Source organism: Pelecanus crispus, chromosome 11, assembly GCF_030463565.1.
Source record: "Pelecanus crispus isolate bPelCri1 chromosome 11, bPelCri1.pri, whole genome shotgun sequence".
NCBI lineage: Eukaryota > Metazoa > Chordata > Aves > Pelecaniformes > Pelecanidae > Pelecanus > Pelecanus crispus.
Genome location: NC_134653.1, coordinates 9,903,587 through 9,923,454, shown reverse-complemented (window position 1 = coordinate 9,923,454; position 19,868 = coordinate 9,903,587). Strand labels below are relative to the sequence as shown.

Genomic DNA, 19,868 nt, shown 5'->3' with positions numbered 1-19,868 from the left:
GCGGCCGCGGCGGGCGGTTGCCGGGAGGCGGCGGGGCGGGGCGCGCAGGGCGCCCGGGGTGCGCGGCCGCGGGGAGCGGGCGGGCCGGGGCTCCGAGCCCCGCGCAGGTACCGAGCGGTTCGCCGGCAGCGCCAGGGCCCCGGGGGGGGCCGTGCCCCGCGGGGGGGACGGCGGCTGTGCTGGGCGCGCTGCCGCCGGGCGGGGAGGGCCGCGGGGCCCGGCCCCGCCGGTGCCACCTGCCTGCCAGCGGCGGTGTGGGCAGGGCAGCCGAGGGGGGAGGCGAGGGGAGGCAGCCGCCCGGACCGGGCGCGGGGGGGGCTACCGGGCGGCCTGGGGAGGGCTCGGTGCGCCCGGGGCGGGCGGGAGGAAGACGGAGATGGGCCGAAGCGGCGTGCGAGGGGAACAAAAGCGTTGGCAGGCCTTGGCGGGTGGTGCTTGGCTCTGTTTTTACTCCGGTCGGGATGGGCAGTGTGAAATACGGAGGCTCTTCTAAGGAAACTAGGCTGTAATTTATTTTTTTGGTGAAAGTATTGGCGTCCGTTCGTGCAGGGAGGAATCGAGGAGGAGGCTCATGGGAGTGAGACACAAATTCCTCCCAGCCCCCTAAGTATAAAGGCTGGTCTTGCTTTAATACTAGCTTAATTATTTTTAAATTTTTTTAAAAATTTGGCTGCAATTTTATTTATTTTTTTTTACAGTTGATAGGATCTATCTGATAGTTGTGGGAGACTCTAAAGGTTTAGTCTTTGATGGAAACTGTTAAGATGATCTGTAGTATGTGTAGTTTTGTAAATCTTGATTATCTGAATGCTTGCTTTCTTCTCAATGTACCTGTGATCATCTTTTGTTGCTCATATATGCAGATTTTATTTTTATATGGGGGGGGGGGAAACCAGCTATGGGGCTCTTGTTAACGATAGGGAAAAGAGAAACTTAATTGATTTTTTTAATGTATAATTTGTTTCCCAGAATATAGTGATATAGAATTAGTTGTGGTGGTGTTTCCTCTTCATGGTCTTGGAAGTACATGGAAGAGTAATGTTATTCTTTGCAACTTAGTTAACATGAAGATGGAGGACTACGAAATATTCTGTAAGAAGCATCTTTCCAGAATCCAAGAAGAGGCAATAAAAAGTGAAACCTCTTTCACTGTTCAGCACAAAAACATCTCCCTCATTCAGTTCCATGGAGTTCCTGTGCTTTCCCCTCTGGTAAGGATTTTTTTTTTTTTCGTTTTTCTTACTTCGTGTGCTTACTGTGCTATTGGCGCTAGCTTTGATGTCCACATGTAATGATTATACTGAAGGTACAGCTCTGTTTGAGGTATCGTCTGGCCTGCTGCTTAGTGTATTCTAAGCATTCCTAGCCTTAATTTTACCAAATGAAGGGATAAAATGTACTTTTTTTGACATAGACTACGTTTGCATTCATTTCTTGAAATTTGTTATCTTCACAAGGGGAGTAAAAATGTTTGTGGTATTAAATAGATGAATGTTATTGCTGCGCTTAACTTTATGTAAAATCATATTGACATTCAAAATATTGAACAAGTGAGTTTGTTTAAAAGGGTCCAAAAAAAAGTACAAATAGGAAATACTGAAATAGTTAAAAAGCTTTTAAGTAATTTTTTTTTTTTCATGTGTTTGCAGCTTCCTCTAATGTATTTCACAGGCTCATCAATTACGTTAAGTCATTCTGTGCTTAATGCAAACAGAGCCAAGTAGAAGACTGTTGGTAGTTTGTGCAATAATGCAGCTGACTCCCTTGTTTCAGTGATGGGAAGTATGAATGGAGAGACTCTCTAACAACAATCTCCAAAAATCGTGATACAAATATACATTGGAGACTAAATGATATGTTGTAATATTTTTCATTTACAAATGGGTGGATATTTTAAGGTTTCATAGAAGAAATGCATAATTTGACTTGAGACTACTTAATTTTATAGAACTTTGTGAAACCATTTCTTGTAGATGTAGTTTTGTAGATCTAGTTTTGACTATTATCCAAACTGCATATTCTAAAGAGGTAACTCAGCAGATTTTCAGATTCTGATTGTTGAAAGGATCCAGAAGACTGCTTGCAAACATTTCTGTCTTGTTGTGAAATTCACCTCTGGTTCAAGAGGGCAAGTGTGAGCTAGTCCTTCATAGAGCTTAATAGTTGAGTCGAGTATGGGTAGGAAGACAGGTCACAGAGGGCTCTAGAGGATTCCCAAACCTCCCATCTCTGTATAGGACTGGGAAAGACCTGTCCTGCAGTCTGAGTCCTGTGTCCTTTGAGGTTGGTACTGTAGCATGTAAGGTTCACGCAAATGTTTTTCATAAATCACATTTTACATCCATGTTCATTTGCACGTGTGTCAAGAAGGCATTTTGTGCATCTTCCATTAAAAAGAAGTATAATCGGTTAAAAAAAAAAAGCTGTCATTTAAAATGTGCGCAAAGTCTTGGCTTAGGTGATTGTTGTTCCTCTATTGTTTTGTTCTGTTGTTTTTATTTTAATTTATTTCTGTAATTCTGTATTGAAATTTGCATTTAGTGATATAAACCATGTTTCTTACACTCTGTTTTGCAGCTTACCCTTGAAAAGAAAAAGGAAATACAGCAATATAAACAGAAAGCACTGGACCTAGAGACATGGAGACAGAACTCCCGGAAAAGGGCTTTATTGAATCGTGTTCAGGAGATTCTAGAAAACGTTCAGGTAATGTTAGTCCAAAACCTTCTTATAGCTTTACAGAAAACCTCTGCTTATAGACATTTTGAGAAAGCGCTGGGGTTTTAAGTATTCACCAATATAAACATGAAATTAATAGCAGTTAACTATCCAGAACCAGCATTTGCTAGTATTTTGTGTTATGTGACTTGATAATTGATTATTTAGTGATAATGTCTACCTTCATTGTAATGCATGGGACTTGCTTTTGACTGCTTGTTTTGGTATATGCAAAAGACAGACCACACCAGATGACTGACCGTTGCTCTTGTAACTGTGCTTGAAACAACTAGATTGTAAAAACAGATGAACAAACCCCTCAGTGTTAGAGCAGCCGTCTTGCTTTATTTGCAAGCTTATAGTTCAGTTAGAAAATAATCTATATTCAACCTTACGATTCCAGAATTAAAATTACCTTCACAACAATTTGTAATTCTGTTGTGAGCTTTATAATTTTACCGCAACTATTTTGTTTTCTTTGCTGCTTCAATGATGAATTTAGTAGAGGTTTAAATTGAAAAGAATATTAAATACATCTAATCAAGTGGTATTATTTGTCTTTGCAACAGTTGTAATAGTGTCTTTAAATTAACCTGTTGCTTAAACAAGTACAGTTAACGCTGAATTTGTTGAGTTACTAAGGTGGCAAACAAGATCTACTAGTTTGCATTGTTTACTGGAGTGTAGGTGGCAACAGTCATCTGGCTTGGGATTTGAAGAGCAGACCACAAACATATGTTCAATACAAAACAGTTAGCTTTCCCCCCCCACCCCAGGTGTCCCCTTGATAATTGAGTTGCAACACATAGTATAACCTGTAGGATAATTTTAGTGTGAAAATCCTTTTAAACAAATGCTGGCTAGAAGTAGCATGTAATTCTCACTTAAATAAAGTTGTTTTTTCCAAGTACTTGACGAATGAAAACTCGTATTTCATTTTCTCTGGATTAGTAAAGAAATTAACACATTATTTATAGTTCCACTATTTTTGTTAGGAATTTTGTTGATTTGTCCTTAGTTGCCTATAGGTTAGTCTGTATTTCAGGCTGAAATTTTTCAATTACATTTATTTAATATAAACAAGTTTTCATATTTTAAGAGGAATCTTGCAAGATAATTTGAAGCCATAAAATTATTTGAATATATCCAAATTGCCTTATGAAGAAAAAAGCATCTTTGCATTCAGAAACTTGGTATCAGTATGTCGTGGTTTAGCCCCAGCCAGCAACTAAGCACCACGCAGCCGCTCGCTCACTCCCTCTGCCCCGGTGGGATGGGGGAGAGAATTGGAGGAGTAAGAGTGAGAAACACTCCTGGGTTGAGATAAGAACAGTTTAAAAATTGAAATAAAGTAAAATAGTAATGATAATAATAACAATATTATAATAATAATAATAATATACAAAGCAAGTGATGCACAATGCAATTGCTCACCACCCGCTGACCAATACCCAGACAGTTCTTGAGCAGCGATCGCTGCTCCCTGGCCAACCTCCCCCGCTCCCCCTCCCCCAGTTTATATACTGAGCATGACGTCACATGGTATGGAATAGCCCTTTGGTCAGTTTGGATCAACTATTCTGGCTGTGCCCCCTCCCAGCTTCTTGTGCACCTGGCAGAGCATGGGAAGCCGAAAAGTCCTTGACTAGCCTAAGCAGTACTTAGCAACAACTAAAACATCGGTGTTTAAACATTCTTCTCATTCTAAATCCAAAACACAGCACTATGCCTGCTACTAGGAAGAAAACTAACTCTATCCCAGCCGAAACCAGGACACAGTAAAAATGCTGAGTGGACCATTATTGACATTTATATTTTAATTCCAGTAACCTCTTTCTCATTGCAAAGAGCTCTGTACTGTAAGTAATTTGTAGGAAATTGGTAATAGTTGAAGTGAAAATTTTTATTGGTTTTAAGCTGGTAGCATTCTTTTTTTTAAATTCAGGCGAAGCTTGCAGGAATCTGAGAATCTGAGGAGACTCATTGAAAATATGTGATTTTTTTTTTTTTTTTTCAACTTTTATTTGCAGATCAGGAAGGAACCTAGCATGAGTGACGTGAATGCACAGGAGGCTGAGAATACTTGCCATGATTCAGACTCAAAAGCTTTGACTGACTTCACAGCTCTATCAGATGTCAATTTGGCATGTTCTCCTGAAAGGCATGGTCCCACAGAGCTTGAAAAGACACCAGAACCTATGCCAGCAGATACTACTGGGCAGGTGACATCAAGTGTGACAGAAGTAGTTAAAGCAGCAGAAGAAAATGTTATTTCAAAGCAAAGTGAGAGTCACTTCTCAAAAGATGTACCTTGTCCAAGGGCTGCATCTCCTGACAACGTGCATAATAAACTTGCGCCACATGCTTTGCAAAAGCAAGAGGGACTAGGAGTGCCACTGTCAGATGAGGAAGTCCAAGATCCATACGTAATGAGTCTTCAGAACCTGATGAAGAAATCTAGGGAGTATATAGAGAAAGAGCAAACCAAGCGTAGCTCAAAAAGTAATTCAAAGAGGAGTATGAGTGAAAGTCATTCAGATAAAGAAAATGATGGCATTAAAACAACTGACTCTGTGAAAGAAAGAGTAAAGCTTACAGGCAGAAGTTGCACAGCTCTGACACTTGATAAACCCAGTCTCAATAAATCAAATACCCTTCTCCAAGGTGCCTCTACTCATACAAATAACACAAGTATGTCAACCTTATCCAGTTTTTCTAAAGTGGACATACCTATGAGAGTTGGAACACCCCCATTGGTGGATTCGGATTCGGATGAAGAGTTTAAAAAGACTTCTATGTTTGATCGTGACAGTAGCATTGTCAGGAGCCTCACAGGCTCTTATGCCAAATTGCCGAGCCCAGAGCCAAGCATGAGCCCTAAAATGCACCGAAGGCGCCCAAGACCTTTATCCATGGGACACATCATTATAAATAACCCTGTGAATGCTTATGAGTTGAGTCCTAAAGGCAAGGGTAGAGCGATGGATTTAATCATGCAAGATATCGCTGATAAACATAATGTGTCTGAATCGGTGCCAAAGTTCATGGTGGACGTCACTATGGTTTGCCCTAGCAGAGTTCCTGGTGTCAACAGGAATTCTTCAGGCCCTTGTGATGGGTTTGGGGTTGGTAAACCAAATCGCCATTCGTTTGGGCACTTGGAAAGCAAAGGAATGTTGTCGGCTACCATGGAAGGACAGGTAGTCATGGACAGCAGAGGGCCATATAAAGTAGAGACCAGTACTAATATTGTAGCTCCAAAATTGAATGAGCCATTTGCCATCAGTCAGTCTACAGTAACACAGAAGCTCCTAGCTGTGAATGAAACCAAACCGTCTAGTTTGCTAGAAAATACTAAATGTAATTCTCCAGTAGAACTCAATAAATCTTACGACGTAGAAAACCCATCCCCACTACTAATGCAGAGCAAGAATATGCGACAGCAGATGGACACTCCAAGTGTTTCCCCAGCAAACGAACAGTTTCTAGAAAATAGTTTTGAAAAGGTAAAACGTAGACTTGATTTGGACACTGACAACTGCCAAAAAGAAAACAATCCCTGTGTTCTAACAGTTGGAATGGAAGAACAAGAGAAGCAGTGGTTGCAAGAACAGAAATATCCTGTGGGATCAGTTTATATTACCAAGAATGCAGCCCCTGATAGTATGGCAAAAGGTAAAAGATTTCCTGTAGTTGAGGGTTTTTCTTATACTTCTCTGTTTATAGATCTTTTAGGAAAAACCCCAATGATCATTAGTCATTGGTGGTTCTAAATACGTATATATATCAAAAAGCTAAAATTTTATTCTGTGTAAATTATCTTTTTTCCAGTAGCTTCATTGTTTCTCTACTTTTTAATTAATGACAAATTCTGAAATTCAACTCACTCATTGAGTCATTTTCAACTGCTACAGAATGGCATAATTGCTGTCTCAGGAGTCGCTTGGAGTCAAAAGTCTTATAACATTTGTAACAAATGCTTGATTAAACAATTTATGAGGAAGCATCAGCTAAAACATTGTTTATCACTTTTGTGAATTCTGTATTTATTCTCAAGGGTATCATTTGACACCACAAATATCAATTTCCTATTTGAATGTAGAAATCTGAATTTAGTTTTACTAAGAAAATGATGTCTTATTCCACTAGGTCTAACGGAGACTACTAAAAGAACAGATACCATGTGTAAATGAAAAGAATATACCTTTGAATGGGTTGCAAATCATTATATAGGTATTGTCTTCCACTTCAAGACTGTTACATCTGTATGTCTCTACCAAATCAAGCTGAAGTGGCATAAATCATTTTAATTCACTCAAGCAAGTGTAGGTATACTATTCTCAGAGCTAGATTTTTTTTTTTTTAATATAGGCTCAGTTGGTGTTACTGCTGTTCCATTCATGTGCTTATCCAACAAATATGAACGTGCAAATACGTTGAAGAACTATAGTAACTGACGAGGTTCTTTGCAATACATAATGGAAACTTGATATCGAGGTTCTTTGCAATACTTAATGGAAACTTGATGTCAAAGATATGTTGTACTTTTTTACTGATGATGCAAATTATTCGTGTTTAAAGCATGTATGCCTGTGGCAAAGATCATATAGAAAATATGTAATGCTTGATTCTTTGTAATGTATCTTCTCAGAAGATATTTTAAAAACTAAAATGTTGGCCTTTGAAGAAATGAGGAAGAGACTTGAAGAACAGCATGCACAACAACTGTCGATTCTTATAGCTGAACAAGAAAGAGAACAGGAGAAATTGCAGAAGGTAATGTAAGAAGAGGAAAAAATCTAAGCAAAGGTCATGTATGTTGTATTGCAGTTTCTCAGGAAGCAACTGGTTTTAAAATGTCTATTTTCTTGCTTTGGAGTTAGAAAAATAGTCTTATAGTCGAATCTCTCTTTTGTAGGAACTGGAGGAGCAGGAGAGAAAGTTGAAAGGAAAGAAGGTTGCTACAACAGAAATAGAAATTTCCAAAGTGAATATTAACAGTAGGATGGAGTTGGAGTGGAGGAAAAAAAGCGAGAGTGGCTTGCTGGAAAGTGTGCAGTCTCAGCTGGAGACAGTCCATAATGCAAATGCTACCAACATTGGTAAAAGTGAGAGGGTAGAATATAGATTAAATGTTTGTGATATATTTTGCTCTGCAGTGCTCAACTGGACCAGCCACCCCACTGTATGATAAATGCATTGTTCCTGTCCTGGGGCACTTGTTGGTCAGGACATGCGGACAGCTGCTGCCTTCAGCTATTGACAGCATATGTAAAACAAATTCTGTGTTGCATCTTTGTCTAGCTGGCATTTAGCACAGTTTCAGCCATCCTTTTACTGTTCCATGTATTGCATTGGTATATAATTGTTATAGGACATATTCGAGGAAAACAAGCTAAAAGTAAACCGATTTGATCAAGGATGGGGAGGTGGATTTGCATCATGTCGCAGAATGTTCATCCTTGTTCCAGGTAGCTGCACAGCTGTGGGCCAGGTGTTCTCATTTGTGTAGGAGGATTAGAAAGGCTCTGCCAGAGGCTCTTGACTGCAAGGAAGTACAGCTATAGCTGATGGAACACCTCTCATCTGTTCTAGAACATTATGAAATGTTTCTTTTGTCTTCTGTCTAGCAAACTTTGCTAGGAAATCATTCGGAAATACTCAGATTGCTTCTTGCCTATAATTGACCTTTGTCACAGTTTAGCCCCAGTCAGCAACCAAGCACCACACAGCTGCTTGCTCACCCTCCCCCCCCTACAGTGGGATGGGGGAGAGAATCAGAAGAGCAAAAGTAGGAAAACTCATGGGTCGAGATAAGTTGAGATAAGAACAGTTTAATAATTGAAATAAAATAACAACAACAACAATAATACATTGTAGTGAAAAGGAAAACAACAAAAAGAGGAACAAAACCCAGGAAAAACAAGGGATGCAACAGCTCACCACCCACTGACCGATGCCCAGCCAGTCCCCGAGCACCAATTGCTGCCCCCCAGCCAGCTCCCCCCAGTTATATACTGAGCATGATGCCGTATGGTATGGAATAGCCCTTTGGGCAGTTTGGGTCAGCTGGCCTGGCTGTGCCCCCTCCCAGCTTCTTGTGCACCTGGCAGAGCATGGGAAGCTGAAAAGTCCTTGACTAGCATAAGCAGTACTCAGCAACAACTAAAACCTCAGTGTGTTATCAGCATTATTCTCATACTGTAGTACACAGCACTATGCCAGCTGCTAGGAAGAAAATTGACTCTATCCCAGCCAAAACCAGGACAACCTTGTAAACAAAGCTGCTACCTCTTGAGCTGAGTTCTGTTTCTTGAGTGTATTAACATGCACTTATCAAACACAGGTGGCACTTGGGTATACTAACAGGCAAACAGGAAAGGAACTTTATTTGAGGGTAAAATTGCTGAACTATATGATTATACCTTATTCATCTTTACGATCCATGATAGCAATATTAAACACTTCAAAACTATTTTCTTTGAGATGCTTTGTGAATTAAGATTTTCTGTAGCAATTTTAACACTAGGTAAATGATTTTTCATGCTGTAGTATATCGACGTTTTTCCTCCCAATATAAAAGTATTATAATCTTCAATTTGAATAAGAATAGCTAACAGCACTGGGAGCTTAGTTGTTCTTAAGCCCAAAAAGGCTTCCTGACTGCAACCAGAGTTAAAGTTTATATATGTGCTTGATTTTTATCTGCATTTGTTGTTTTTTATGGAGCACTGCATTTGTGTATTTGTGTATATATCTTATGTATATACGTGTACACGCACACGTAGTCATTACTTTATGGACCAAGTCTGTGTGTTGAGCTGTATATTTTGCTTTGCATGCAGGTTTTGCTCATACTACGACACCTAACACCTTTGCTTCAACAAGTGAAACGTCATTCTTTCTCTGGGGACCATCAGGTAGTGGAGTTATAAAAACCTCAGTATCTAGGCCAAGTAACAGGATCAAAACTAGGTGGACTCAGGTAAGGAAAAAAAGGTTTGTTTATAGCTTGAGAAGCCCTCTAGTTTTTGTAAGACACTGGTAACTTTATAATAGCTGTGCAGTAATAAATCTCACAGAAATGTTTGGTATCCCTTCCTTTATCAACTTTGATTACACAAGAGAACTGTATAGGATACTTTTCTCATTCATACATGCAAAATAATCATATAACAATATATTGCTTCTGCTAAGTTAGTATTATGGTGGGTACTTCTGGCCTAGCCAAAACTTCATCAACAGCTTGTTTCTTACTTGAAAACTTAAGTCACATGCTTGATGTTATTTCAGAAATAATTCATAATTCTTGCTTTTTTATTGAATGTTTAGAACCTTTAGAAACCTTCTTTTCTTTTAAGGTTTTCAGTCCAGAGATACAGGTGAAGTTCGAGAAGGTCACTGCTGTGGCAAAGGGGTTTCTCACTCGTAGACTCCTGCAGACAGAAAAACTGAAACATCTGAAGCAAACTGTAAAAGTAAGATCAGCATTTTTGTTATACAGCTTCTCCTCCTGTTTGTTTTTGCTCATATCTTCAGCTGAGAGACAAAATCATGCATTTTCTGTTTTCAGAAGAATTTGGGAATGTCTGTCACATGAACGTGTTTGAGTGTTGCGTTGCTTAGTGTCATAAGGTCCAAGTCAGACAAAGGCTGTACGTCCTATATGTATAGTTTGTAATGATTCCTTCGTTGTGAAGGATTATGCTTGGTGCTTAATCTTATTTTCCCCATCTTCCCCAGGATACTATGGAGTTCATAAAAAATTTTCAGTCTGAAGCCCCATTAAAAAGAGGAAGTGTTTCAGCACAAGATGCATCCCTTCATGAAAGAGTAATGGCTCAGGTGACACAATTTAAACCTTTTTTTCTTCTTTCTTAGCTATTCTGCTTTTGTAATATAAATACCTAAAACCTTCACAGTGACTTTGTTTAAAGTAAAAGGTTTAAGCTATGGCTGTGAAGAGAAGATTCTATTTTTGTGCTGATACATTAAGAGAGATTTCAAAATTATCTTTTCAAGTGTGTTGTTTAGATTGAAAGCGAGAAAAGCTTGATGACCAAAACCATGGGAATGTTAGCTGGACTGAATATTTTATTAAAGTTTTAATTATTCTTTCCAGCTGCGAGCTGCTCTGTATGACATCCATGACATCTTTTTTACGATGGAGGCATCGGAAAGAATGAATATTCTGCGTCATGATCGTGAAGTTCGTAAAGAGAAGATGCTCAGGCAGATGGTGTGTTATAGCCAAGGGAATGTGAACTGTTTTAAGACTTTAAGTACTGAATCATTTTGCTTTTAAGAGATTCTTCCTTACTCAGTAAAAAGCTTTTAAGATCTAAATTGTTGTTTAATTATGCTTCTGTAGGTAACTTTCTTCGAATAAAAAAAAAAGGTCACTGCAGTAGGAGATTAATATGTTGGAGTTTTTAGTGTGTAGATGTATAAAAAATAGAATGAAAAACATGGTGAAAGTAATAACAGAAAATTTGTACTTTAAATAAGAATTCATTATGGCACAAATATTTTTGATCTCATAAGGAAGAACCTTTAATTTTAAAAAATAAAAAAACCCTTGAATTTAGCCTGAACATGAACTTAGTACTGAAAGCAATTTTGGGTTAGTTTGGTTTTGGGGTTTGGGGTTTGTTTTTCTTTTTCTTTTTTTAAGTAGGGGGCAGGTCAGATGGGGTTAAGCTCAAGAAGAGCAGTAAGTAGTGTTATTGTCGGTTCTTTTGCTTTTTTAGGATAAAGTAAAGAGCCCGAGAGAGCGAGCGACGCTTTCAACAGCTACACAGAAATCTCTGGACAGAAAAAAGTACATGAAGTATGTGCAGTTCTCCCTTTGTGGTGGGGGGGGCGGGGTGCAAGAGGATGGGTAGGAGGCATTGGAAACAGTGAAAAGAAGTTTTTGGAGTAACAGCTTCTTTGCAAACTAATATCTTCCCTAGGAAGAATGAATAAAAAAAGTCTTCATGTGTGTGGTGATTTACTAATAGTAGTTCGCTCTTACTTTTAGGAGACTTTTGTTTGTAAGGGATAAAAACATTTGTTCTAAGTTGTGGGTTTATGCTCTATTTCAGCGGTGAGCAAAATCATCCTTGTGCACTTAGTTTATGGTTGATTTTGTAAATTGTAAAAAGTGCTCCAAGTTATTTTATCCATCTTTCTAAAGTGCCTAGCAGTAGAGATACTTGGTCGCATATCTCTGGCAAAGTTTTTGGGGGGGGTGGTAGCAGGCATTATCGTGCAACACAGTGGACTGAACAGTTGTGTTATGCTTGGTCATGAGTAAAAGGTGATAATCTGTAGTATTGCTCTGGCAGTATTACATGTAGATAGAGATCCTCTTGTAGGTTTTCTCTTACTATTTCTGTTTAAGACCTAGATGATGATTTTATAATTTAAATATGTTTCAATACTTCTGTTTCTCTAGAGCTTCAGAAATGGGAATGCCAAGTAAAAAAATAATCATAAAACAAAAAACTCCTGAAAGCCGGTGAGTGAAGATTACTTGTACTAGGAGGCTTTTAAAGAACTGTCTTATATTTGATCTGTGGTGCGGGTTTGCCATCAGCTCAATTCCTGCCACTGTTATGACAGACAGTAATGAAATCTGATTTAGCATGGTCTGAGAACGGGGTTTATTAGTTCATTAGAAGTTAGAAAAGATCTATTTTCTTCCGAATCAGCTCTGAAATTTTATCTTCAGAAATTGCTTATTTATGGCTTTAAATCTCTGTGCTCAGGTTCAAGGTTTTTCTCTGAGATACACTATTAGTATCTCTTAAGCTTCAGTTTGATGCTACTGCTTTTCTTAATACCCTTTACTTTGCAATGTAATCATTGGTATGCTTATCTTTAGAAAGCTGTCAGATAAGAAGTGGCTTCTGTGGTGGGAAAAAGTTCCTGCTTCTAGATTGTGTGATTGTTTGCTTAGATCACAGAAATTACAGTGTTCAGTATTTGCTGTTCAGGAAGACAGTAGCCCTTCTCTTATGAGGCCTGTCTGCACCTTTTTCTAGTATAAAAAGTCGGGTACCTGGCATCCCTTAAAAACTATTTTTATTCCATGCTTACCCAAAAGCTTTGAAGACATGCTGTCTACTAATGCAGTTCAATCTTCAGTGACTAGTTTAAGCGATTCAATCCTTTTTTCCTGTATGTTCTTGTCAATGACCAGGAACCCAAGGCACTGTTGAGGGGGTTTTATCTGTGTGCTCTTTTGTTTGTTTGTTTTAAGGGGCGGAAGTAGTAATCCTATTCTGGAATTTTAATTGCTGCCACTTTTGCCTACATGTTGTCTGCATTACAGAACCTGTTAGCCTTTCTGAAATTCATTATGTGAAACATGATGCATAATTCAGTATTCCTTATGAGGTTTTTTTTTTTATAAAGAAGGGAAAAAGCGCTAATAGAAGTTTGTGTTTTAACAGCGTACTTCAACCCAATCAAGGACAGAATGCCCCAGTTCATAGACTGCTTTGCAGACAAGGGTAAGGGCACTGCATGTTCATAGCCTAAAGATGAAAAGTAAATGCAAAGTGCAAGAGCACAGTGATTTCTGAATAATATTTATATGTACTGGTGCAACTCTTATTCAAAGTGAAAATAATTACTTCTCACAGTATTTTGAGAGTGATGAAGCTTTGTTTTACCTTATACTGCAAAAAAATATTTAGTGTTCTCATCCTCTTGTGTATTGTCTCCATTTACACTGTGTTCCAACATTTCTATTTGTAACATTCATTCCATGAAGCTTTGCTTCCACTTAATGAAATTTGTATATTTTTAAATGTAGACTGTAATGACACAGTATCTGAACTGAATTGGTTTCTTGAATGGAGTTTTAAAAATCTGTTCATGGGGAGATGTTGTCCTATTTAATGTACCTACTTAAGCCATAATAATGTCAATAGGAATTGTACACGTAGGAGGAAGCTCTGTGGGACACTGTAAAAAATGTTTTTATGCCAAACACAGTTTGATAGTGTCTTTATATTTTTGGATACAGCCTTTCAACTTCGATGCAAGTGACTTATTAACTCTTTTATATTTAATTAGAACCCCTAAGACCTCAATGAAGGGGGTTGAGCAAAATAGAAAGAAGGCCCCAGAGAGCAGAGTGTCTAACAAGGCTGTTTCAGGTGTGTAGAAAATTGGTGCTTGGATCTTATAGTAAATAAGTTACTAGTATCTAGAAAAAGTAAATGGGGATATATTGTTTTCCTTTTCTTGTGCACCTGCTTTGCTATGTCTTAAATCTAACCTGTCTCTTTAAACAAACATGTGCTGGTAACTTAACCATCCACTTTCAAATTCTGTAAACACAGTGTATAGAATGTACTGCACAGCTCATTTGCTTTCACTCGCTAGATGCCCAGTCATGAAACAGTTTGCCAGATACCTTCACTGTAACTGTTTGAGAAGCTAATAGTAGTCAAACTTAGATTGGATTAGAATCTTAATGTCACTTGATTCTTAGTTCTGTACACACATGTAACTTGTCTTTAACATGAAACCTATTGAAAGGACAGAAAGGACAGTTTTAGACATATCAGCTGGCATTCAGTCATCATACAGTCCTAAAATTACATATATTACTGTAGTATCTTACAAAATGTTTGAGTCTTAATGACCCAATTTTAAAAGTGGAGTATTCCTGTACTTGCATACAGAGATTACCGATTGGTTACCTTTTGTTAAAAAGGTTTGATAATAGTGCCAAACCTCTCAGTTTTCAGCCAGTTCAGCCATGAAGGGAATAAAATGCTACGAAACATCTTATACAATTTCAATTTTTTAATCAGATTTTAAATTTCTTAAGTGACAAACCTTAATTTTTCAAAAGGTAAAGTGATTTATACATTTTAAAACTGTTTAAGATCTTAGTTACACTTTGTTCTCGAAGGAGAATTCCAAAAGCCAAGTATAAAAATTGGGAATTTTGGGTCTAAAGAAGGCAAATTAGAATATAGTAAGATTTCAGCTGTTTTCCATAGTGATCTGAATTATCTTTATGTATTAAGTATCAAACCTGTCCTATAAGGGAAATTCTCCATTTATTACTGCCTTGGAGCAATGCTGGCAGGGAGTATCTGTGAATTTTAGGGCAGTATGTACACTGTTGAAATATGATGTTTTCCCAGAGTGCTTGCTCTTTTCATGGTACTTTGTGAAACCAAGAGAAGTGGCCGTAGAAGGATGTATAGTAAGAAACTGCATACACGTCTGTAGCATTTCAGTTTGAAGGAGGAGGACAAAAAAAAAAAAAAAGGGAGGGCGAAATAAAAGAGTAAATGATGAGATTACAACCAGGGTTTGTTCATTTATTTTTCTGTTGCCAGTTCAACTGGCAGTGCTGTCACCACTAAAGTGGAGCAAGGTGGTTGTTCACTTGCACGCAGTGACACTACAGAAAAATTAGCAAAGGTAGTAAGTAGTATCTCTGAAATACAAAGAAGAAAATTAAGCAATATAATTTTAGCAACCAGAGGTAGCCATTAAGGCAAGTTCTCATCTGCAAGTTTGCAAAAACGTGTCTGGTATTACTAGTAAATGAGAGTGCTGAAGAGCAGAGACATCAAAACAATCAAGACCTCTACCAGTTACACTGTTACAGAGGTTGTAAAAGAGTAGCAGTGTAAGGGTGGTGTCAGTGTCAAGTTTAGCACTGATTTGAGATTTGGATGCCATCCCCAATCTCATATAATCCATGCTCAGCTCGTAATGATCTACAGTGTTTTTTACATTTGCGTCTGGCATCAGACATCCAGTTAAAGCATTCTTTCTCACTCTTCTGTGTTGGCAGCGTGTGCTGCTCTGCTAAGTAAGTCCGAGTTTATTTTAGTCATAGTTATCGAAGTTGTGACAGTTGATACTTGGCAATGAAAAAAATCCTTTGGGATATATCTCTAAATTTCTCTTTGCCTTTCCTTATTACTATTTGTGGAATATCTGGAAAACTATTTAATGCCTTCTATAGTGGCCTGCTTGGAACTTAAAGCAGATGTGTCTAACCAATTGTATGCTGCCTAGTTCTGGTTGCACAATGTTAACCTCGTTTAGTGTTTGGACATCACATGTGTCCCCATGGTGTTATACCAGTACTTCCGTATGCTCCTTTATAAGTAGGTTAGACTACTTGCACTAAATGAATAGAAGTGCATTCTGAAATTATTAGATGGGGAACACTTGGCGTGAAAGAAATAATCCACATAATTTTGTGATAATGAAAAAGCCTGAAGTTGAATACATTTAAATAGAACATGGTTTTCTTTATATATGGATAAAATGTGAATAGTGAAAGGCTTGGCAGTATGTTGAATAGGGTTTTTTTGTGAGTATTTTTTTTAAATCTGTTTTTTTGAAGTAATAAAAGTATCTTTTCAAGAGAGATCTTGCAAGTCATCTGTAGTGAGGCAACAAGTTCTGTCTGGGAAAGACTATAGACAGAGAAAATCTCAAGTCAATTTGAAAAGAAAATGTAAAAAGCGAAACAAATGCCTATGCTTCTCTTATTGTAGTGGAAGTTGTGCACGTCAGAAAATAAAAGAGTTGTAGCAGTGGTTTGGTCTAGGCAATACAGAGTTTTATTTATATCTGCAACTATGTCAGCCTGCTATATTCCTAACCCATAATATTTCTGTTTAATTTCTTGTTTTCATCCCTGACTCCCAATTAAATTGTGCTTATTAGAGGGGCAGAAGGGAAGGAAGGTTAGTAGAATACAACTATTGTATATAAATGTCACTTATGCATTCAAATTAGATGTGAGACATACCCTCAGAAGAAAACAGTAGCATATTCGTCCAACTACTTTCTTCTTTTTTTTTTTTCTTTTCATTCTTCTGATTGTTGTTTTAAATTATGTCTGCAAAGTGCTTTGTAGCTTTAATACCACTCTGATTGATTGTTGTCTTTTTCTGGCAAGAAGGCATTTCTTTGAGGAATCAGCTGGTGATCCTAAACTTAGGTTTTGTTGTTTTGTACTCCTTCAGTCCAGAGTTCTGTGGTAAAGAGAAAACTACAAACTAATAAATCTGTAAAGAGCCTTATTTGTTGATTCTTTTTTTATTATTTTAAATAGGACAGAGATGCTCAGTCAGTAGCCTCCAAACTGTGCCAGGCAGGGCATTTAATGTGATCTGATTGTGTTAGAAAGAAGGTGGTTGAGATCGGGCAGCTGCTGCAAGCAGACCTATTAATCTCCTTTGTTTCTGCCCGGTCTGAGTAAGTGCGGTGGAAAAGAAATACGGGGCATGAGGCACATAGACCGTTTGGGTGGCAGCAGCACTTGGCCAAGCATGGTCTTTCCTGCGTGCCTGTCCAGTGTGAGCAGAGAGCAGATTACCCGTGTGAGACAGTGTGTGCTGTGAAGTGTGTTGGCATTCAGGCCAGCGCTTCAGGAAGGCATCATGACTTGCTATGTGTGAGTAGCCAGTCAGTTGTATGTCATAGGAGAGAGGCCTCATGTAATTGCTCCCCTTGCCACTAGAAAAGGTTGGGTGATAATTGTGTTCAGAAGGACTGTAACTTTTCAGTAAAATTTGGCTGCTTCGATTCCTTAGTCTAGATTGCTGGGGTTTCTAACACTTCCTTATACTGTCCTATTCTGTATGTGAGATTTTTATGTAACTTGGAGTGCACTTGAGAGTTAAGAGGTACTGTTAAATTACTAATAAAACATCATGCCTGTCAGCCTAGTTGTTTGTCCTACGAGATCACAGGTGAGCTGAAGAGTACAGCACTGGAGAGTGCTGGGCCAGCGAGAATGCCTTTTTGTATAGCGGGAAACAATGTTCAGATGTGAGGGATCCTGCTGCGGTAAGGTCTCTGTGGGCATTTCCAAAGCTGCTTTGCACTGTGCTGAATGTAGCCCTTGGACACCTGTAAGTAACCACTGCAACTCTGAGAAAGAGTAACTGAAGAGCCTAGAAAGGACTGGCACTTTGTCACATTCATTTAATTGCCTGGTAATTATTTCTCTTCCATGGCTGTCTTCCATTTCCACTGCTCTGCACCATGTAGTATGATTTTTCACTGCTTTGTGTAAATGTTTGCTCACATTGCTGGACACTCTCAATAACTGCCTGAACCTAATGAATGCTGAGTTGTGCTACTTTTTAGCAGCCTGCAGTGCTAAACCGTTATAACTGGAAGATACTTGTGCTATGCATAGTATAACATGGCTTTCTAAATATATATGTGTATATATTTGTTCCATGTGGAGCCATTTTTTTTATTATTATTTTTATACTTGAGCAGCTTTCCTTTTATAAGGGCTCTGCCTGATGACCTTAATTCATACTGCACTTTTAATTCTGGTTGTGTATATGGACATATGGAAACCTACAACTGTCTCTTGGTTTGTTAATGTGGCAGCTGGCGAAAAGGAAAGTTATCTTAAATATTTGACTTGTAATATTTCTTTAATTGATAGTTTGCTTAAAAGTAGTACTTGGCATAGTTAAACTTATCAGTCGTTTAATCTCTGTCTTGGTGATGTGACAGACTTATCTTTTAAAAACTTGTGAATTGTAGTTGTAGATGTTGTAGAGTAGCAGAAAAGACGGAATAGTTACTGAGGAAGGAAATACTATAAAATTTTGTTACTTTCAAACCTATAGGTAGGTTTTTTTTAAGGCATTTTGGGTGTAACATGAAAACTGTCATTTTAAAAGTAGCCACTGAATATATAATGCTGCTTAAAAAAAAAAATTGTCCTAAACATTTTCACCTATCTTTGTTGGATAATCCTGTTACAAAAACCTGTACTACTAATTGTAAAGTGCTAATGTTTCTATTTTATTTTTAGGAGCATATGCAGGAAAAACCCAAAGAAAGAAGCCAAATGTTGTGACAATTTAAGAAGACAGCACTCACTGGGATAAAATGGCTGTTTCTTAATGATGGCATTCTCAGCACTGATTCAAATACTGCATCTTCTATATGTACATTTAGAAATGATAAACATACTTTGTTGTTTCCAGACAATGACACATTAATATAAGCTTATTGAAGTAATGAAGGGCTGTGAAGCTCTAATACTTGTGGAAAAATTGCATGTTAAAACTTACTATATATTCATACTACTGTGTACACATAAGAGTCATAATCTTGTTTATTTAAAGACCACCACAGGGCAACATTAAGTTAATTTGTGACTTTTTCACACTCTGTGATTCTTGTGTCTGATATATGCTTTTTGCATTACTTAAAATAGCAATTTCTGTGTATGACTGCCACCTTAAATAAGTTGTGTGTATGTATTTTTAGTTTCATACCATAAAGCTAAAGCAGTTAAATAAGAAAAAAACCCCTTAATTCAAACAAAACTGAGCTCTTACATCAGTAAATTTGTCAGAGGCTTTTTGAATGTACTTTCTGTATGAATGAGATTACTTCAATTTAAATACTAATGGCCTAAATGTTTTGCATTTCTGCTGAGTTGGACAGACATGGATGCAGATTAACTGCTGGGCAGACAGACGTACTTTGATGACTATACTGAAATTGCGCATTTATACATACGGTAGATCAAACCACTGTGCTGGAGGAGTCCTAGGATTTTTTTTCCTTGTGGTCTACTGCATTTTCTTATGGAAACAACTTTTGGCCAAGATGAAGAGAAGTGTATGTTCTACAAAAACTTCAGAAGGCCAGATTTTAATTGTTCTACCATTTCAGACTTACAAATGAATGTCCGTAATAATAATTCAGATATGTTTTGTTGATGACAGTTGCAATTTTTCTGAGCAGTTTCTCTTCTACTGTGATCTAACAGGCCCTTGTACCAAAATCATGGTTTGGGGGGCAGTGGGTTTGTGTGGAAATCGCTACCTAAGCCCAACAAACACGCTCTCATATTTATGAAAACCTGACATGAGAAGATAATGCTCATATTTTGCCTTGGCCTTCCTACTGATGGATATTAATCCTTCAACTTGAGGGGAGCAGAATTCTGTAACTTCTGTCTTTTAATGAATTTGAGACATGATGTTAACATTCAAAGTCCAATAGAGAAAAGCTTGGCTGTGGAAGTCTTTGCAGTACTTACTGTTGTGCTCTGTAACAGTACTGGTAGAGAACTGACTACTGGAATGTGAAATGGCTTATTTTCTGTCGCTTTCCCAGGATCGATACAA

The 19,868-nt window shown here is 38.1% G+C and overlaps 1 protein-coding gene across 4 annotated transcripts; it reads left to right on the top strand.

Moving 5' to 3' along the window:
* The first annotated feature begins 75 nt into the window (after positions 1–75).
* CCP110 (centriolar coiled-coil protein 110) lies at positions 76–19,189 on the top strand. 4 transcript variants are annotated; one of them, XM_075719329.1, is made up of 15 exons: positions 76–107; positions 1,060–1,211; positions 2,578–2,706; positions 4,749–6,393; positions 7,370–7,494; positions 7,637–7,826; positions 9,564–9,703; positions 10,080–10,196; positions 10,462–10,563; positions 10,841–10,957; positions 11,469–11,548; positions 12,158–12,220; positions 13,158–13,217; positions 13,786–13,868; positions 18,539–19,189. In XM_075719329.1, exons 2-15 carry the CDS (start codon positions 1,065–1,067, stop codon positions 18,589–18,591), a joined length of 3,051 nt encoding a protein of 1,016 aa, XP_075575444.1. In that variant the 5' UTR covers positions 76–107; positions 1,060–1,064; the 3' UTR covers positions 18,592–19,189. The 4 variants fall into 4 exon arrangements, with proteins under 4 accessions (XP_075575444.1, XP_075575445.1, XP_075575447.1 ...); XM_075719330.1 differs by lacking the exon at positions 76–107 and having other exon boundaries at positions 1,017–1,211; positions 7,637–7,820; XM_075719332.1 differs by lacking the exons at positions 76–107; positions 13,158–13,217; positions 13,786–13,868 and having other exon boundaries at positions 1,017–1,211; positions 7,637–7,820.
* The last annotated feature ends 679 nt before the right edge of the window (positions 19,190–19,868 follow it).